The following is a 22,820-nucleotide window of genomic DNA, read 5'->3' as shown; positions in this document are numbered from 1 at the left end:
ACGTATTTAACGTGTTGTTGACGTGTTAAAATTCACGTATATTTGGCCCTCATGGCCTTCCATAGACTTGAGGCTCACTCACTGAAACCATTCACTCATGTACAGAATCTTAAGACCAAGTCTGCAAAACTACAAGCACATTATATGCTTTACACACAGTTTGCAATTGAAAAACAACCTTTTTGCAAAACTCTAAACACAGTTCTCTACATTAGATATGTCATTCAAAACTAACAAAACCTTTAAAAAAAAAAAAAAAAAAAAAAATATATATATATATATATATATTTTTTTTTTTGTTTGTTTGTTTTTTTTAAAGCAGACTTACCTTTAGATGTAGCCTAGGCTACATACATATTAATATAAAATATTAATTAATTGCTTAACTGACTACTGTGCTAGCGTAAAGTAGCCTTATGTTACAATGTATATTAAGTAGGCTAAATTCTCAATATTATACAATTATTATAATTTATCTATATGGGTTATTGTTTGTTTTTTAAAGTTAGGCTATATATAATTTCTAAGTGTATGAAGGCTAATTTACACAGCACATATTTATAACTGAACACACACACACAGTGAACAAAGTGAACTTTATTCACTTTCACATAGCCTAATAATGTTTTTGTAATTTGGTGTTTAGTTGGTTGTATAGTTTGTTTATACTGTTCTGTCTCTGTTTTGTTTCCAGGAACATCATATTGGCTGCTGCAGGCTGATGAGTTCTATAATAAAATGACTTCATTATATTTAAAATATGTTTTGATATTCATTTTATTTGTATTATTAATATTTTATTTACCCATAAACATGTCTTTAGGAAACCATAAGTTATAGAGACAAGAATAACTTTGTGAAACCTTTGGGGGCAGTTTCCCAGACAGGGTTTAAATTAAGACAGGACGCTTAATCTGCTTAATCTGCTTAATCGTGTTTTTAAAAATAAAATGGCCTTCTGAAACACAGATTAAGTACAGATTACTAACAAACAGAAACTGAAACTGATGTGTGAATTTTTTTTTTATTTTTTTTTTAATTAAAATAATTGTCTTTTGTTTTTTTTTTTATGACAGTCTTTTTTGCTGCCATTTATGCTTCTCGGTACCATGCAATTTTAAGATTTTCTTGGTTCATTCCATATAGGCGACCTCTGTCACAGTTTGTTTTACAGTTTTTTCAAATTCCTTAAAAGTGTGACTTGAGGCTCACTCACTGAAACCATTCACTCATGTACAGAATCTTAAGACCAAGTCTGCAAAACTACAAGCACATTATATGCTTTACACACAGTTTACAATTGAAATACAACCTTTTTGCAAAACTCTAAACACAGTTCTCTACATTAGATATGTCATTCAAAACTAACAAAACCTTTTTTTGTCGGGGGTGGTGCATTGCCATTTACTGATGACCTATACAGCCAATGATCATATGTGAAAACACTTATACATAAATTGATCACTTAGAAATCAAAACTCAGGTTTGAGAAAGAAAGAATATGCATACAAGCTACAATATATATTGTTTCATAGTAGCTTCAGTAACAAATTCAAAACAAATTCTGCTGCAAAGCGGCTCTAACAAGCCAATATAGTGTCAATATTCAGCTCAAGTGACTTCAGTGTTGATTCAGTTCAGTTGATTTCAGTTCAACTGTAAAATTCCTCAGTTGTGCATATTTGTGTGTAGTTATACTCAAAAACAACATTTTTGGAAGAGTTAAAATAGTTTTGCACAAAGTGTTGCTTTTGCAAGAGATGGCAGTTTGCTAAAAAATTTCTAAGAGCCATGATGGTTTCAGCTGTTGACTTTTGTATCGGAGAAAGAACGCAGGACAACTTAAAAGGGCATGACAAATCATGACATAAGGCTGACATCACACACAAAACGTACCAATGTTCCCTCGATGTTTGCATACGTGCATACCAGGATTACGACATCCTTCATGAATAAACATGACATCTGATGTTTGTATACGTATATACCAACCAGGCCATACGTACCACGCGTCACATATGCAAATATAGTCTCAAATACAACAATTTCATTGGCTGCTGTGTGTGTTGTCGCGTTGACGTGGACAAACAGTGCGTGTTGATACGGTCAAAAGTCACGCGTTTATGGCAAGCCGTTTTAACATTTAACAGCTAGACTGGATATGTGTTGCGGATATCTGTATTTCAGTTTTGCCTCGTCGAAAAGAACATTTCGGATCTATGGAAGGCCGTTTCAGCATAAAAACGTTCCAGCGTTACTCGTCGTAATTATATTTTTACTAGTAACAATTAAATTAAAGAGCTCTCTAATTCAGTTTTTACTAGTAACAATTCCAATTAGAGAGCTCTATAATTCATTTTTTACTAGTAACAATTATGATTGTAGAGCTCTCTAATTGAATTATAGAGCTCTGCAATTGTATTCTTACTAGTAACAACTGAATTGTAGAGCTCTATAATTCAGTTTTTACTAGTAACAATTCCAATTAGAGAGCTCTGCAATTCATTTATTACTAGTAAGAATTCAATTGCAGAGCTCTGTAATTCAATTGTTACTAGTAATAATCCAATTGCAGAGCTCTACAATTCCACTAGAGAGCTCTCTAATTCAATTGTTACTAGTAAAAACTGAATTATAGAGCTCTCTAATTATAATTGTTACTAGTAAAAACTGAATTAGAGAGCTCTTTAATTCAATTCTTACTAGTAGCAATTCTAATTACAGAGCTCTATAATTGTATTATTACTAGTAAAAACTCCTATTCATGAGATGCAAAACAGATTGCAGATTTCCCGCCTACAAAAGTGCGTTTCAAAATAAAAGCCCTGTAGCGTGGTTCTAAAGTATCCTGAAATATTTTACAGACTTAGGTAACATATTAATCATGTTCACATTAAAGCAAAATTAAGATGATGCCTGAGATGAAAGCCTATATTTAGTCGTTATATTCATTCACCTTTGTATATTGGTAAAGCTAAGAGCCAAGAACACTCCATATCACTGGACATAATATAGGGTGAAATGCCCTAAGCCACCCAAAGTGTTTTGACAAACTTGATATTAAGGAGTATAAATTCATTTTAAATATTTACAGTGTTTAGTATTGTTATGCAATAATAGAATGATTATCGCGGATATCTAATACAAAATAAACACCTCTATTGAATTGATTATCAAATTGTGTTAATAATAGGCGATTTGGCGCTGGGGTATGTTGTTTTTGAAATTATGTTGTTGTTGAGTGCTCGTTGTTATCAGAGGCGCGTGCAACAGGGTTCACAGCGCTCGTGCACACGGATTAGCACTTCAATCTATCGCTGTTGCGGAGACTCTCTATTCCATACGTTGAAATCACAAAAAACAAAATACATATAAACGTGTCACTGCTCTTGATATACAATCACTGATGAAAATCTTTGGTTTTAATGAGAAAAAAAAAAAAAAAATTCACTTCGTTGGATTAGAACCGGGAATCTCTTGCATCCTAATCGGAGAAACTGCCACTAGTCCATCAGGACATTCAATTATCAAAGGCGGATCGTCGTATTTATTAACTAATGTACATACTCTCGAGACTAACGACATTGTATTATAGTAGATGTAGGAAAACTATCATATTTGAACACATTTATAATTTTAATATCATATCATTATTATTGTAATAATAATACAACCACCCATACACATTCTTGTCCCACCCACTTTGTAAAACAAAGTTACGCCACTGACCCCAGTTGAATATGCATAAGGCACGATTAGCATAATGATATGTCGCCGAATACAGAGCTCTGTAATGCAATTGTTACTAGTAAGAATTGCTATTGTAGAGCTCTGTAATTCAATTTGTACTAGTAAGATTGCAATTACAGAGCTCTCTAATTCTAATTGTTACGAGTAAGAACTGAATTATAGAGCTCTGTAACTTAATTCTTACTAGTAACAATTCAATTAGAGAGCTCTGTAATTCAATTATAGAGCTCTCTAATTCAATTGTTACTAGTAACAATTGAATTAGAGAGCTCTATAATTTAATTATTACTAGTAAGAATTGCAATTAGAGAGCTCTACAATTGAATTCTTACTAGTAACAATTTGATTATAGAGCTCTCTAATTGAATTACAGAGCTCTCTAATTCAATTGTTACTAGTAACAATTATGATTAGAGAGCTCTGTAATTGAATTATAGAGCTCTGCAATTACACATATCTTTAATGTGTATTTTTACTAGTAATAAATCAATTGAAGAGCTCTGTAATTCAATTGTTACTAGTAAGAATTCAGTTAGAGAGCTCTATAATTGTAATTGTTACTAGTAAGAATTCAATTAGAGAGCTCTATAATTGTAATTGTTACTAGTAAGAATTAAATTAGAGAGCTCTATAATTGTAATTGTTACTAGTAAGAATTCAATTAGAGAGCTCTATAATTGTAATTGTTACTAGTAAAAATTGAATTAGAGAGCTCTATAATTGTAATTGTTACTAGTAAGAATTCAATTAGAGAGCTCTATAATCCCAATTGTTACTAGTAACAATTGAATTACAGAGCTCTATAATTAAAAATGAATGGAAGTCAATGGAGACATATGACTAGTAATAAATGAATTGTAGAGCTCTCTAATTGGAATTGTTACTAGTAACAATTGAATTAGAGAGCTCTATAATCATAATTGTTACTAGTAAAAATTGAATTAGAGAGCTCTATAATCATAATTGTTACTAGTAAAAATTGAATTATAGAGCTCTGTAATTGTAATTGTTACTAGTAAAAATTTAATTGTAGAGCTCTATAATTGTTATTGTGACTAGTAAAAACCGAATTAGAGAGCTCTACAATTATAATTGTTACTAGTAACAATTGAATTAGAGAGCTCTATAATCATAATTGTTACTAGTAAAAATTGAATTAGAGAGCTCTACAATTATAATTGTTACTAGTAAAAATTGAATTATAGAGCTCTGTAATCGTAATTGTTACTAGTATAAATTAAATTATAGAGCTCTTTAATTTAATTGTTACTAGTAAAAATATAATTATGACGAGTAACGCTGGAACGTTTTTATGCTGAAACGGCCTTCCATACGGATCTCCGCAACTACATTCTTCCTATCCATAACTGTCATTTCAGATATCCACAAAGACATTCTTCCTAGGACAAATGACGTCACTTTTGCCATTCATTTGTATGGGGTTTATCATTACAGATATCTACAATTCAGTTGCAGATATCCACTATGTGAATTACGGATATCTGTAACTGAATTGTAGATATCTGTAATTCCAGTTTGAGATATCTACAATTTGATTCTGACTAGTCACAACTCCAGTTCAAGATATCTTTAATTCAACTCAATTCAAGATATCTACATGTTCCTTCTCAGATATCTCAAATTAAGTTTTGACTAGGCGAAATGATGTTGTAGATATCTGTAACTGGAATTATGACTAGTCAAAATGGCGTTGTAGATATCTCAAACTGGAGTTAGGGATAGTCATAATTTAATTGTAGATATCTATTATCAAGTTATGGATATCTTGAAATGAATTTTGATTAGAGATATCTGAAATTTGAGATATCTGTAACTTTCATTCCGTCTAGTCAAAATGTGATTGCAGATATCTTGAATTAGAGTTTTGACTAGGCGAAATGACGTTGCAGATATCTTTATGCAAATTAGGCCGGCACTTTTAGGCGGGAGCAGAGCGTGTTATTGTTCTAATCATTCAAATCGCACCTGTTAACTCGTAATTAGCACTGATTGGCACCATGCCATCACTAGTCATAATGATGTTTGAGATATCTTTAACCTTCATTCTGCGTAGGCAAAACTGAATTACGGATATCTGCAATTGTCATTTAAGATGTGTGACGAGTTGAATGTCGTTTTCAATGACGTCATTGCAGATATCTGTAATTCAGTTTTGCCTAGTCAAAACTGCATTACAGATATCTCTATCTGTCGTTTCGACTAGTCACAATTACGTTACAGATATCTCGAATGACAATTCCAACTATCCAAAATGTAATTACGACTAGTCAGAAAGACGTTGGTGATATCTACAACGTTAATTCCGAATAGTCGAACTTAACTTTTAAATGTTAAAACGGCTTGCCATACGCGTTTCGTTTAAAGATATTTGGCCCCGTTCACGTTCCATACGTCAATGACGTGATGGGAACCCTCTGTATGATGTGTTCATGAAGCACCTCTGTATCCAACCAATGAGGAAACGAGACGTCAGAGGCGGGTGACGTCACAGACCAGGAAACTATAAAGCATACCCAGAACAAAGAACGCTAGCTTCTGTTGTCTTCAGCAAGCGCTCTCTGTATCTTGTGTGTCTTATTTAGTGTTGTTTGTCTTATCACATATAAACAAGTCACGATCTCTTCGTCTGAGGACAAGAGTATCTCACACCAATCCATATATTTATATATAAAAAAGACACGTATTATGGCGAAAAACAGCAGTGAAATCAAGCATCGCGTTAATTCAGGCAGGCCACGTCAGTCAAGCTCGCACCAGCTGACAGTCAGCTGTTTCATGACGCCTACCAATCAAGCGGCAACCTCCCCCTTTCTCTCTGAAGCCAATACGGAAGTAACTTAAACTGCGATTCATCGACTGGCCGCTAGGGACAGGCTCCAAAAGAGAGCATAATCTCATAGAGTCCCATGTTAAATTGGCCAAGTTTATAGCAGAAAAAAACATGTTTACAAGTTGGTTCAAATTGTGGTTTTGGTCTATAGCCTACTGCTATTTTTGCCCTTCATGACAACTCTGAGGGGGGTGAATTTTTTTTATAACTTATCTGTTTAAATTATATTAAGCCTTAAAGTTCTGCATAATTAAGGGCGTGGTCACTTGAGTGACAGGTAGATTGCGCTGCTGTCTGTGAGCCGTCATGTTACCTCAGCTGCCGCTGAATTTGGCATCTCAGCCGTTTTTGTGCTTTTTTTTTTCTCGATTATTTTATACAATTATAAAATATGGCTTGCTGCATAATATTCGAGACTGATGTGTGTCTGTGTAGATGTGCATGCATGGGGAAGAGACACAGAACACACGTTGGATCGTGGCATTGGCTGAAAGTTTTGATTGTGAGATTTACTACAATGACAATACCAGGAGGATATACAACTCTGACAGCACTGCTTGGATATTATAACTAAAACTGCTGCACTATTTTGAAAAAAATATACTTTGGACACGGGCTCATTTGTTTGTTAGATACGATCGTATACAGTTTTACAACATAAAGGCTGCTCAGATTGCATCCTTTCTTGAAGAACGATGACAGAGAGCAGATCATTCAGAAGAAATGTGAAATGTTTTTTTTGTTTTGCAATGGACACTCATATTTTACCCAAGTGCCACAGATTGGATTCATCTCGCGATCTCTATTTCATTATAAAGGTATGAAGTCCCATTTGATTTTCCATGTTGTTATTTGCACACCCAACACTACTGGTGTTGGAGCATCTATATCTTAAAGAAACACCGTAGATTGACAGTAAACCTTTAGAACGTTCTGATGATAAAACTTATCTTCATTAATATTTTAGTTTGTATCTAAGATAGATAGATAGCTCCTTTGCTTGCTAACATGGTCACGTCAAGCTAGGCAGGCGTGGTTTCAGCAACCAGTCACATCAGCTCAAACCACGTCCCGCCTCTTTGTCCATTTTCAGTTATCCGGGAGTGACGTGCGGTGACGCGCAGCTAAGATGGCCGCGGCCTCATTTACAAATCTTTATTTTTAGAAATTGGTAGACTATGATAATGGATATTGTTCTTGTGAGATTTATTCACGAGTAATGGACACCTGAAAGCAGCACATCCACATATAATACTTAGAAGAATTAATGGTGTTAAGATTTTAGATAATTTTACATCATACCAGTTTAAACTGAACTGGTGCAATATATTAAGACTGTATAATTTGTAAGAAGTGTATTGAAAATACAAAACGGATGTGTTCATTTAAAGTTAATCCCTGGAGAAATAATTTGATTTCGTTCATTTAATGCTGCTATAACAATGACTGTTGTAAATCCCCTGTATATTTTTGTATGCGACAGTTTTGTTCTGCAATAAAGAGATGAATGATGACGATGTTGTTTTTTTTACTATGGTAAAAATGACATGTACATGAGTCCGTTTTTACATTAACAGTCTTCATGTAGAAATGGTATTATATTAAACACAATTTGTATTATTATGTATGTCATATTTATAGAAATAAAAGTGGAAAAATAGACTTTGATATTTAAAAAGAATAAGCTTATGTTGGCCTTACATTTTACCTGTAGGCACTGAAATAAGTAGTACATTATGCTTTGAATGAGAGGTTTTTTACCGCACGTAAATGTTGGAAACATGCATTTATTTCACAAATATAAACAGCTTCTGCAATAAAGACATCAAAGTTTGCACGTTAGTACGGGCAGCAGAAAGTGTACGTGTATTCCGGCTTCAGTAGGGGAGAGTGGGGTAATGTGAGACACCCCCTGTATCCGGCAACGTCCAACACATTTGTGGTTATGTGACAATTATGTTTTCAAGCCCCTCACATTTCCCCTTGCATGAAGGAGAGGACCTCATGGTGCGTGCTAAGCATGTTTTTTTCACAAAAATTGTTTTTGCATGTAAAAGTAAATTTTCTTGCGGTCAACTTAATCAACTGTTGTGCCAAAGAGACTGATTCAGGTGAAAAACTTATATCATACATGTTGATGAACTATCAACATATAAAACCATGTGATGATGCTAGCTGAAGATTAGCCTGAATTGCTAAGAGAGATAGTTTTTTCTAAAATGTAGTGGTGGGTAAAGTGAGACATGAGGCACAAGTTAAATTTAGTCTTAAAAATATTTTAATGTAATATTACATTGCATATGTTTTATTTTTAATGTCATAAACATTGTAGAAAAGCCATCATGCCAAGGCAAAACATCAGGAAGACAACCTCTGGGGCAAAACACCCCTCGAGGAGAATGATGTGGCACATGTTCCTAAAAGTGATGTAGTGAAGAAGCTGCCTCAACCTAAAAGGCCTGGAGAGATGGAGAGAGCAACTCCTCATCTTTCCCTGTAACCTTCAGGGCTGGATTGTAGAGTAGGCCTAGTTGTAGAGTATGACAGTAGGCTGATGTTCTAATGCAGGTGGGTCTAGTCCTGTGTTCTGATCCCAGGCTGTTCTAGCTGGTTCTGATTGTGCTTTGCTCTGACTCCAGACACTAGCTGGCTCTAAGGGTGCGTTCACACTTGTAGTTCGGTTCGTTTGGTTCATTTGGTCCGGACCAAAGAAGATTTAGTCCTGGTCCGATTAGCGTTCAGATTGGCAATTTTATCACCGAACCAAAAGATACCGAACCTTGAGGCATAGGGATACATTCACAATGTGATTGGTCAGATTTTATGACGTATTGCCTATTTTGAACCGGAACTTAACAAAAATCCCAAACAATGCTGTGTGCTGAGGTAAATGCGCTCGTTGTGTGTGCATAGCAGTGCGTAGCCTGTGTGTGATGGTACTTTGGCCAGCTGGGAACTCGTGAAGAGCTCATAAAATGTGTAAAGTAGTCAAAACAGCGGCAGGAATCCACCCACACAAACAAGACGCGCGTCTGATGCCTGTGATGGGCAAACTCGCAACTATGACAAGAAAAACTGACATGCGTGAGGATTCTGTCCTTTTTAGGGCAGCGTTCACATATGTTCAAATGAACCGCACTGACTGAGCAATCGCATCAGGTGTTCTGACCCCCAGACTGTGTAACTGTGTAACTATCTAACTGGTTCTATCTGTCATTTGAATGTTAATTAAAATATTTTGAATTATATTATGTTGTATTTGATTTTGTTCAGAGTTAGAAAAGTGTTTAGAAAAAAAAATTGCTTAATTGACCAATCCCCATGATTCTGTTACTAGTCCGACATTAGTTCTGGAATGTGTGGTTGTCAAGCTAGCTGTCAGGATTCGAACTGTTACAACATGTGTTGTTATGGTAGTTTCAGAGTGGAAAAAGTAAGTGGATCAGTTTACCCCTTGATTTCTCTGGTCTGTCTCGGTTTACCCCTAAGCTGGGGTAAAGTGAGACACAAGACGACTTTTTTTAAAACAATCATATTTTCACTGACCTTCGTCCTGAATACATTCTGATCATTTCTATGGCTAGGAAACATCCTGAATTAATGGGAAATGTGTAAATTTTACTGATATATCATTTTAGCTCGCTTAGAGGGGAGCAGATGTAAAAGTGTCTCACTTTACCCCACTCTCCCCTACGTATTCAACTCCTCCGACTTCAAGCAGCAAATCGCGCCGATCGGTAAGTTTGTTTGAGATCTGCGGCTGCCAAATACCTCACCTTGAATTTACATGAAATTAGGCGACTACAGTCATCCTTTAACCACATTTGTGGTATATGTACAACTATTGAGTGCACTTCATTCGAGTCGCGCTAGTATTCCACTATGCTGACGGAAGTGAGGATACACTGCATCAAGTCCTAACGGAAGCTGTGTGACGTCATGTGAAAAGGGTCTATCCAGTCGTGACACCCATCACAGCAGTTCATTTAAATGCCCATTCATTCTGCCTCTCTCTATTTCTCAGCTGCACGCTGCATTTAACTATTGCATGGCTACACGCTAATCATTTTGCTGCAATGAGAAAACTGCTCCTGATGCAGCTGCCGCTCTTGCCACAGCATCCGCCTCTGGATTCGCAGGCTTTCTGCCACGCTGGTCTCTAGCAACGGCTCTTCCAGCTCCCACCATCGGAGCCCCTTTTTTCCCACCTGCTGCTGCCATCTCTCCCCAGATGCGCGCTCAGATCCTCGCAGGTAACGATGTTAATCTGGTTAAAATTCTACTATGTTCAGAGGGTCAAGACAAACGAGTAGTTGACTGTGGCGATATATCCGTACTGCTGAAAGACAATGACCAAAGACTGTCAAATTGTTTAACCATGGCGGAGTTCAATGTTGCTTTTGGGGTGTTTAGAGATGTAATCTGCGAAACTTTATCCGGAGCGCAGGGCAGAATTGGACACTTATCTAGCCATTATTTCAGACCTTGCCATTACATACGGCGGTACTCTTTTCTTTGAGTACCATAAGTCTTTCTCTGTGAAATCTGCCATACAGTACAGTCCAAAAGTTTGGAACCACTAAGATTTTTAATGTTTTTAAAAGAAGTTTCATCTGCTCACCAAGGCTACATTTATTTAATTAAAAATACAGTAAAAAACAGTAATATTGTGAAATATTATTACAATTTAAAATAACTGTGTACTATTTAAATATATTTGACAAAGTAATTTATTCCTGTGATCAAAGCTGAATTTTCAGCATCGTTACTCCAGTCTTCAGTGTCACATGATCCTTCAGAAATCATTCTAATATGCTGATTTGCTGCTCAATAAACATTTATGATTATTTTCAATGTTGAAAACAGTTGTGTACTTTGTTTTTTCAGGATTCCTTGATGAATAGAAAGTTCAAAAGAACAGCATTTATCTGAAATACAAAGCTTCTGTAGCATTATATACACTACCGTTCAAAAGTTTGGGGTCAGTAAGAATTTTTATTTTTATTTTTTTGAAAAGGCACATACACACATGCCCAATGAAAAAATACAAATATCACATGATGAAAGTCCAAATATCAGTTGCAATAGCGTTAAAAGACAGGACTCTTGAGGTGGATCGACATTCTACTACACAGGACTTACCGTCTTTTAATGGGGCTGGGCTGTGTAGTAAAAGGAGGGGCTGGTTTGAATATTATAGAAAACGCCGCTTTTTACGCCGTCTTTGACAGACTGAAGCGCCGTAACTGACGGCGCAATATGGAACGCCAAACGGCGAAATGAACGGCGTTTTGGGTCGGATCAAAACCGCCGATATTAACGGCGTTTCTGCGGTGAAAACGCCGTCATTTACGGCGCTTGTACTACGTAACGCCATATTTTGCGCCGTCTTTTCGTCTAAAACGCCGCAAATAACGGCGTTTTCTGGGCAATAGGCTTTGGTTACTGCCGTATTTTGACATTTGGCGTTCCATAGTAGTGTTCTGTCACGCACAGACAGCCCAATCAATTCGTCATAGAACAAAATTACCATTCAAACACAATTCAATCTCTCTCACGCACGCTGTCTCTCTTTCCTTGTGTGCGATCCCAGTTCTCTCGGACAGCGCGCAATCAGTTCTCATTGCGCCTGAATGGTCAAATGCACACATAGTTGTCAAAATATCCATGGTGTGGAGTATCTCATGTAAATACAGTCAGTTATGGCTTAAGTGTACATAAACAGGTGGGTGAAAACAGGATATGTGTCAGTATATTAAATATTACATCCATGGATTCAGTTTTAAAGGGACAGTAGCCTAATTAAATATTTGTCATTAATGTTAATAAAACAACAAAAGATGTTAAATAAATTTTAATCATGACAACTCTCGGAGTGAATAGATTCAACCAGCATTTTATTAACATGGAGCATGGAATGTACATAGGCTTGATTTTGGCGTACAAGATCTGCTTATGCTGCTGCTGCTGAGCAAATACATAATTGTTCAGCTTAGTCAAAATAACAAGAAAAGAAAGGCTGCTGCAGAAAGATAGAAGCCCCTCAAAGCAGTGGACCTTGCTGCATGCTGCACGAATAGGAAGTGGCCGAGTTACTACGGCCTAAAACCCCGTCCCAGCAGATCTGCACGCCAAAATATGTATACTGCTGCTGCTCCGTAGAGCTATAAGCGTGTGTATGGCTATCTATGTGTGCCTGGCCTGCTTTGCCGAATGGCTTAACACTAATGAACTTACCTGTAAATGTGCCTCTTACCTATTGGCCTAGATATAGTATTTACTGAGCAGACTTAATGCATTAATGACATGCCTATACAATGTGACAGGATATATCTACTGTAGTGTTTTTTTTTTTTTTTTTTTTTTTGTTTTGTTTTGTTTTGTTTCTTAATTTAGAATTTAAATTTTGTGAATGAAGTAACAGAAAATTCTTGAAAGCCCAACCCTGCGCCACCTGATTTTTTTTTTTTTTTTTTTTTTTTTTTTAAATTATACAGTCATTTGCTTTTGTCCTTCCATGATGTCTTTGGAATTAGGTCTGATGTAACGTTCGTAAGCTGATGAATTCCAGTGCCCCATCTCTTTAAGGGTAGCGGATGGCACTCTTGGAGCGGCTGTCATTGCTGCGTCGATTCTGAAAGAGTGAGGGGTGTATACTTCGCTGTTTAATCCACAAAGATGGCATAGCTGTTTCAGTTTCGAGGAGAACCAGACTCTGGTCATAGGTTTGCCGTCTGCTGTGAGGAACAGCGACATCTTGGGGAGCGGCGTTTCTCTGGGATTGCAGATATCGTGACATGGAAGAAAGAGGGCAAAACACAGAATTAATTCTGGATAATAAAATGTGCGACCCTTTGTTGAATTTGTCGGTTTTTGAGTGCTTTAATAGTAAAGAGAAATGTTTTTTGGACAAAGTGATGTCAGCCATAGTAAGATCAATATCAGGATTAAATGATAAAGATTTGCATGTGAATTCCCCACACCTTAAAAACCCATAAAAGGCTGTGAGAAAGACTGCCTCTAGGAGTGTGTTGGTATAAAAATCGAAAACACCCTTTCTGAGACAGTGAAGCATTTTGTGCAAAAGAGGTAGAGTGATAGGTAACCGTTTGTCTTTGGTTGCCAGGAGAAGTCTTCACGATACCGTTCATTTTTCATGAGCTAAACTCAGAACAAAGACTTTTTTCTATGTACATAAAAGGCCTATTTCTCTGAAATATTGTTCACAAATCTATCTAAATCTGTGTTAGTGCTGCAACAATCGGTTTGCATAACCAAAGAATTTCTGCACAAACTGTCAGAAACCGTCTCAGGGAAGCTCATATGCATGCTCGTCGTCCTCATCGGGGGTCTCGACCGGTCAGGTGGGCAAATGCTCACATTCGATGGCGTCTGGCACTTTGGAGAGGTGTTCTTTTCACGGATGAATCCCGGGTTTCACTGTACAGGGCAGATGGCAGACAGCGTGTATGGTATCGTGTGGGTGAGCGGTTTGCTGATGTCAGCGTTGTGGATCGAGTGGCCCATGGTGGCGGTGGGGTTATGGTATGGGCAGGTGTATGTTATGGACAACGAACACGGGTGCATTTTATTGATGGCATTTTGAATGCACAGAGATACCGTGACGAGATCCTGAGGCCCATTGTTGTGCCATTCATCCACAACCATCACCTCATGTTGCAGCATGATAAGGCACGGCCTCATGTTCCAAGGATCTGTACACAATTCCTGGAAGCTGAAAACTTTGATCGTAGCCACCGCTCACAGCCATATTGATAAATACCAAGTTTTATGTGGAAACGACCGTATGCCCAGTTTTCTGCCGTATGTTCATTTTGTAAATGAGTTGTGTTTTAGAGCCCGTCCACACGGAGACGCATTTAGCTATAGCTATACGTAAAAATTATCGTATTGCCGTTTTGTCCTTTTTGGGAGCCTGAAACCGCTATTTTTTTTTAAACTGGATCCCAGAGTGGATAAATCTGAATACTACACCCTTGTGTTTTTGTGTGTACAGCCAATCCGTATATTTAGGGAAACGATGATGTCATCCCCCCACGTCTCAACCCTAGTCAGACATCGCTACATCACGTAACAGCAAACAACAACAACAACAATAGGGAACTACATGCTTGTGTTTGTGCTTGATAACTAAGTTTTAAGCGCAGCTTTGAGTCAGAATGTTTTTACTCAGGTCCGTAGCCAGCCTATTGAAAGGGGGGGTTCTTTTTTCAAAAAGTGGACCTTTTTGCAATTTTTCTCCTCCTTTTGTTATGAGGTTCAAATACTTCATTTTGGTGACCTTTTATGCACTAATTTGTGCTGGATTAGCTTGTCTGCTGGTATATAACGAGCACGCTTTTTGATGCACCAAATCAAATTGCTTCCTCATGTACCATTTTTAATTTTTTTGTATTTATATATATATATATATATATATATATATATAGATATAGATAGATAGATAGATAGATAGATAGATAAAATGCCAAGATCAATCGGTAGTTATTGATAGATACATATAGATAGATAAATAAAATGCCAAGATCAATCGGTAGTTATTGATTTTTTTGAATAGAACAACGAAACACAAACCTTTACATCCAATCGCGTTTTTGCTCCCATTTATTTTCACACATTGATCACACAGTGCATACAAAGTTTAGTCCAAAGAGCGCACAACTGGAGAAATACGCGATTACTTTGATTTCGTTAGACAGAAAAGAAAGCAGGGCCGTACGCAGGGTCAGAAAATGTTTTATGCTAGGGGGGTTCGGGGGCATGCCCCCCCGAGAAAATTGTGATTTCCTTGGTGTACATATATGCCTTTTAAGACGTTTTAAGGCCAACAAATTGGATAACAATAGCTTTAAAACCATGTCAACAAATACATACATGCATGCACAGTTTTGAGGCAGCTTTAATCGCATGTTTGGTAATTTCATGACTTCATTTACAACAGAATAACGACGGTGCATGCCCGTAGTTTCTTTAGCGCTTTAGTTTTCCCATAATAAAGTAATATGCAGCGCGCGCCGGCGCATTTGCTCGAGCAATTCTTGGGTTCGCGCCTCGAGCTCAGCTATAGCCTAACGGCTGATTGGAGTTTTACTGACATACCCTGACAACATCTCATCTGACCGCAGTTCACTGTTGTTCAACTGAAGCTACTCGTTTGACTTGCGCCTGGCGCTGAGGCGAAGTCGGAATGCGCGTCTGAAAAGTGTCCCGTTTGTGGTGGACGTAAAGAGACAGTTCTATATAAACGCAGCGTTTTACTTGGCGATGTTTTAAAAAATAATTTTATTTTTGGTATTTTTTTATGCTCTGTTGGTGGTTTGTGGAGTAGCATCGCCTGAGGGGGATTAGACAAATGCTGAATTAGAGACGGTAAAAGTGAGTGGGTCCAATATCATTGGTCTTAAAAAGTGGGTGGGTCTTGTCCACCCACATACAATGGTTCCGACGCCCATGTACAGACATAACACTCTCACATAGGCATCGTAAATCAATATACTAATCATTCCAGATGATTTACCTCAAGCGGTCTGCTTTGAAGTTCTCAGAGGAATAAGACGCGCACCGAAGCATTTCCATTGGCTCCAGTCTGCCGGTATTGGCCAATCACAAAAGTCGATATTGCACAGCCAATATCACTGAATATCCCACTATGTTTTATTATTATAATTACGCTACGTTTATAAGGCTATTATATTGTAGACTATTGAGTGGAGAAAATATAGAAATCATTTTATATATATATATATATATATATATATAAAACCCCTACCCCCATCATTCAGAGGCGATGCTTCTTCACCGTTGCTTTGAAAAGTGTATTGCGAGAACTCTCTGAACTGCACGCGCGGCACATACACACGTCCAGCTACAATAATGTATCGTATTAATTTGAAACAGCAACCCATAATATTTGTCACAAGCATTGATTAAAACAATGATGACAATAATCACATAAAAAAAACGACTTAAATTCTGGACCTTTGGCAGTGAGGGGGGGTTCGTTCGAACCACCCGAACCCCCCCTGCCTACGGGCATGATTACTCTTAAGTCAATTCTTAGCAGTGTTCTTGTGAGTAATTCTCAGAGGCTTGATAAATACGGTCCTGTTCTGTTTCAGTTAATTTGCTTCCTTTGTGTATTTAAACCCTGAGTTCTCCTCTGTTCCTGTTCTTCTATTGAAGTGCTGTTTGTTTCATTGAAGGTGTCTTCTTTGTGCATTCTGCTCTTTTTGGATCGTTTATACATGCTGTAACAATATCCTATATTTCTCATTAATTCTTTTATCATGTACTGATATAACACTGTTTAAAGAAATATATGTATTTCATGAGTCGTGAAAACTGCTACAGTCCTCCAAAGCACAAGAGTACATGATTTAAATATTGAGAGTGACTTTGCATTGTGACACATGCTTCAGTGCTCTGAGAGTGTTTATAGTGCTGTGAGTTTAACACTTCATGACTGAGAGCAGAACAGAACACAATCTTCATCATCACACAAGACAAAAGAACAACAATGAACACAATCACCTTCTTCATCTGGACTCTCACACTGTTTATTCAAGGTTTGTGTAATGCAGCTCCACAATTATTCTCTTGAAATATTAAATGGTCATAATTTTAGATATATTTTTTAGAATTTATAATTGTATTATTATTGATTTCTTCTTCTTCTTGTTCTTTCTCTCAGAGTGTAGAGGACAGATCACTGTAACTCAGAGTCCATCAATAATTCAGGCTCAACCAGGACAAGAAGTCAGAATAAACTGTAAAACCAGCAGTGCAGTGCATGGTGGTAGTTACTTGCACTGGTACTTACAGAAATCTGGAGAAGCTCCTAAACTCCTCATATCTTATGCAACAACCCGTTATACTGGAACTCCATCTAGATTCAGTGGCAGTGGATCTGGCAGTGATTTCACTCTGACCATCAGTGGAGTCCAGACTGAAGATACAGGAGATTATTACTGTCAGAGTTTCCACTATCCAAACAGCCAATATGTGTTCACACAGTGATAAAGAGTGGTACAAAAACCTCGGTCAGTCAGACGTCACAGTGATGCACTGATACAGCTGAGAGATACTGCAGCTGCTCATACAACACAATAACACACAACACTGATCACAGACAAACACTAATAACACTAGATCATCTAAATCAACATCAATCTTGTGTTTCTGAAGAGAATGAGTCAGTGTTTCAATATGATCATCATGTTTTAGGTGTAATATATGATCCCTGTCAATCAAACTGAACAGACTGAATTCAGTTGATTTTCATGACATTTTCATCTATCATTTTCAGCAGAAGTGAAACTGGTGTGTTCCAGTCCAGATCATGTGACCAATCAAACAGTGAGACTGAAAAGCCCATTTGCATTGTCAGGGTGGAGTGATTGTGATCCTCTCAGAATAGAGCAGCTCTGTCTCCAGAGACCATGTTCAAACCCCAAGAGCTTTATTTGACTTTATTTCCTGCTACATCAAGCTTGTGAAAAGCACCTGCATCTTCATCTGTTAGTTGAATGATGTTGTCAGACACAAAGTGAACTTGTTGAGAAGCTTTATTGAATGTTACAGCAGATTGAAAGATCACACAGTGCTTTGACACGCCAGCTCTCTTTCAGTATTGAGTTGTAAATCACTACAGCTGCAGCACTAGACTCATGTGAATCCTGCCTGACACAGGACACTCAGATACGGCTCATCTTCAGGAGAGAAACATCAGCACTCAGAGCTCTTGTGGAACGAGACCTCATGAGGAGCTCCATCATGTGTTACTCTGCAGACGTACACCTCTCCCTCTTCCCAGCGTGCTTTGCTGAGGGTCAGGACGCTACTGCGGCTGTAGCGGCCGTCCCGCTGGCTCTCTGCGCTGGTCACGACCCCCTCGGTGACCTCTGACCCGTCCAGTGTCCAGCTCACCAGCGCCCCCTGTGGAGAGTAAGAGCTGAGCAGGCAGAGCAGTGCGGCTGAGTCTCCAGAGATCTGCAGAGAAGAGGGCGGCAGCAGAGACACTGAGGGCTTCACTGTGGGACCAGCTGCAGGAGACAAACACAACACATTCACAAACACAAAGAAAACACACTGTTTCACTCACAGCATTTCAACAGCGGCAAAAATCACGACAATCTGATCCTTCATGACATTCAACATCACTAGAGCTGATATAATATACAATATACAAACTACACAATCACTATATACATTTAAATCAAACCTCAGAAATCAAACTAAACATTGTAAGACACTGACTGATTTAAATCCAGCAGTTTTTACATCCCAATATAATTTACATTTTTACTTAAGTGAGATATTCAACTCAAAATGTCACTCAATTTCAAAGTGTGACTAAAGCAATAAAAACAAGAAAACAATAAAATCAACATTTCTAAACATACATATATTTTATATAAACTGTACTTGCATTAAAAAGCACTGAATTATAAGCACAACACGAGCAAAAGAGATTCAGTATCATTGAGTGAAATACAGAAAGTAACATTTACATTTACATCATGTTTGATATCTACAGTAAAAGATGAACTATATATGAACTCAGTGTAGAAATGAATGAAGAAAAACAAACAGATTAAACTCAGTGAGAAACATTATGGAAATATGTTTAGATATTTCTTATTGTTGTTGAAATGAATAATGCCTTTTTTTCTTAACGTATAAACATTATAATATCATTGTTTTAGATTAAATAATTATAAAACAATATTGGTAATATTTTAATTAAAGCATTTATACACAAATGATTATAAAAGTATTTTAATGCATTAATTAAGCTTTGTTAAACACATTATAGTATGATCTCATGAATAATTATGACCACAATTATAATCATAATAGTATTTACTCATTGTTACACCTTTGGAAAGTATAATGTATTAAAACACATGAGAAACAACCGATTTCAGATGTAACAAGGAACTTGCAGATATAATGCATTTTTCTTTTGGTTACAATAATTTATGAAAAGATAAAAGGCATTAAAATCTATATTATGAATACCTTTATAACACATTATACATAAAGACTTCAAGTAAAGTGTAACCACACTATTTAATAATCATTAATTTTAATAAATGCTGTTCTTGTTTCAACACTTTCTGAAATTTTTCTTAAATAGGAATTAAAAGGACTTACCGAGCACCAGTTTAGTTCCTCCACCGAATGTGTACCACAGTGATACAATCTAATGAAACGGTCGTACAAAAACCTCTATTCCACTCGAGTGAACACAAACTCCAGCAGAGAGAGAGAAACAACACTTCAACACACTGATATTAGAAGAAACTCACATCTTCTCAACACTCAAACACTCAGTTTGGACTAAATGATTTATGATATAACACTGTTTATAGAAATATATTTGATGATCTGTGACCTCTGAGGTGACCTTTGACCTCTTTTATCATGGATGATGTTGTGGAGTTTCTCATAATGATCTTCTGTTCTTCATATGAAGCTCAATCATCATGATTCACAGAAAAACCTGCAGCTTCAAATAAATCAATCAATAATTCTGAACATTTCATATGAACATTGTTTAATCTAGTGTCACATGACCTGATTATGAGTCCTGATGAACATCATGTGGAAAATGTGGGAAAAACAGGCAAAAAGAAAATATTTCCTAGAGAGCAGATCATGTCAACATTGATCAAAAGACCATAATGGACTTATTTTTATTTATTTATTTATTTATTTATTTAAAGGTGTAGTACATAACTGTTCTCATAGGAAATAATGAATGTGTTTGACGAACATGTTTAAAATGATCTACACTCTTGATTCTCCAGTCATTTCAGTGGCCTAGAAAAATCTTTTTTCTCTCCTTATGGTGGCCACCATGTTGAGATCACATGACCAGCTGAATTCTGCTCACTTTATCTTGGTCACATATTATCAGAAACATTCACCTTATATAAATGAATCATGAGAGTGAATAGATTATTTCTACATTTAGATTCATTTAGAAGACACTTTTTTTCTCAAAGTGACCTGAAATGAGGATCTACACAAGCATTTGATCATCAGTGAGTCAGAAATACGGCTCATGTCTCTGTGTTTGAATGTAATAATATAAATGAGATGATTAACTACACAGACCACTATTTTTAATCTGGCTATTCTCAAACTTTTCATTTCTCAACCTCTGAACAAACCTCATCACCCTAATTCATATCAGCAGAGAAAAATTAGACCTCGATAACTACATCTGTCTAAGAAAACTTTTCTACAACATCCTAAACAACTCTTTCACGGAGAAAAATATTCAAATTGTCTTCCAAACAAAATATCACGCATGAGACTATAAATACACTCCTGAAAAGATCAACATGACAACTTTAAATTAGACAACATGCCTTCAACACAGTCAGAGATGCACACACCTCAGTATTTACATTATTCAGTAAAGCGGAAGAGCTCAAGGATTTTAATAGATAGTGAGGGACCTTCACCTGGTGGTAAATTGTTGAGATTCTAATACACAGCACATATTTTGTGCTTTTTTCTAGAAGGTCCAAGCAGGTTGCAATTTTCAAAACAAATTTTCAAATACAAATTCAGCAATATTCGTAACTCATTACATTCTGAAATGCATACCATCACGATAAGATGCAAATACTAATGTTTCTTGTCCAACTTCTGACATGAGTATCTAAAGTGTCAGTAATATATTTGTTACTCAAAAGCAAGATTCAGACATACTATATTGTTCTTTTGCATTTGTATCTTATGGTTGTGACTTTTGTGACACTTAAAAGTACTGTAACCAATTTTAATCTATACAGATTCAGTAATCTATCAAATTTTATTGTACTGAAGTATGAAGTATACCAAGTGTAGGAAAAGTCACAAAGTCTCATGTTATTTAGGTGAAGCGAACATTTAAAAATAATAATAAAAATTAGATTTGTAATTTTTTGCTGTGAACAGCTACACTGCCTTGAGTTTCTATGTTGCTAATATGTTTTATTTAGCATTGTTATATGTTTTAACATTCAGCTGATTGTTATTAGCATGTAGGCACTCACTGCTAGCATGACTAGCATGTTGACAGATTTGTTTGCTAGCATGAGTCAATTCAGCCAACCACCATTTCTCTACAATGTTCTGATGCAGAGATATAGGTCTTGTTAAACAGTTGCTAGGGCACTCTATTTGGTTGCTAGGGAGTGGCTTGTCAGCTGCCAATAATGATACTATAAAGGCTGATTGTCAGTATGAATGATATAAAGCGATGCCTCTATGACATTCAGATTTGAAGATATTCCACGTGGGTTTGGGTTGCTAGGGTGCTCAACGATGGTTGCTAGGGAGTGGCTAGGAAGTGTTGAAGGTGATTCATGACTGGCTGTTTGCTCAAATGAGAGCACCCTCATGTTTCAATGACACTGTGCTGCAAAGATATCCATCAGGGCCTTTCATAATGGCAGTCTATGGAATCAGTTGCTAGGGTGCTGTAAATGGTTGCTAGGGCGTGGCTAGACTGTTTCCATGGTGATAATTAAAGACTACTTGCCGTTTTGAGTCAAAAGAGGCAATCTGATCTAATCTACAGATATTCATCTCACCTTTTTCAGAGGAAGTTCATTCATTGGCTACTTGCTAACCAGAGTCAAATGAGTCCACCCACAAGTCTCGATGACATGCTGATACAGAGATATGACACAGTCACACAGTTTATCATAATGTTGAGTCAGTGGGATTTTTCGCCCGAGTTTTCACCTGCTGTATGATCATCGTACGCCCAATCGCTTATTAAAGCAATAGCAGCGATGTCCTCAATAAGCCACATGATCTGACACTACATTCATGGCTCTACGACAAATGGAGTGGGACGAGTTACGTGCCGAAGTTTATATGGAATAAAGAAGAAGAAGAAGAATATGTGAGATAGTAACAGTGTGCTTTGTCTCTCAGGCAAGCACCACTCATAATAATCCCAGATCCTGACAGCCTTTTCGCTGGAGGAAAACAGCTGTAGTGGGATGAGGGGGGAATGCAGCAAAAGTGGATGGGATTTGGGAAACCATCCTGTATTACAGTTTTTTTTTCAATTGCTAACAAGCGTTTACCAATACTTAAAGTACTTTCTCTAAACTCTTAACACACCAACACACAAACATCACACAATTAGCCAAATAGTTAATTTTCTGCCCAAAACCATATTTTGTTAAAT

General features: G+C 36.9%; 1 long non-coding RNA gene and 1 gene segment (V, D, J or C); one reads left to right on the top strand and one right to left on the bottom strand.

Annotated features, from left to right (window-relative positions):
- Positions 1–17,018: 17,018 nt before the first annotated feature.
- On the top strand, positions 17,019–17,656 carry LOC125280045. The segment is given in 2 exon segments: positions 17,019–17,187; positions 17,313–17,656. Coding segments are annotated over 2 exon segments (375 nt in total).
- Positions 17,657–18,168: 512 nt separating this feature from the next.
- Positions 18,169–20,164, bottom strand: LOC125280080. Its single transcript, XR_007187525.1, has 2 exons — positions 19,778–20,164; positions 18,169–18,663 (listed from the first exon to the last, which is right to left on the bottom strand). It is a non-coding gene; the product is annotated as an uncharacterized LOC125280080 (long non-coding RNA).
- Positions 20,165–22,820: the final 2,656 nt, after the last annotated feature.

The sequence above is a fragment of the Megalobrama amblycephala genome, linkage group LG1 (assembly GCF_018812025.1).
Source record: "Megalobrama amblycephala isolate DHTTF-2021 linkage group LG1, ASM1881202v1, whole genome shotgun sequence".
Taxonomy (NCBI): Eukaryota; Metazoa; Chordata; class Actinopteri; order Cypriniformes; family Xenocyprididae; genus Megalobrama; species Megalobrama amblycephala.
This window is presented reverse-complemented; position numbering and strand designations above follow the sequence as displayed.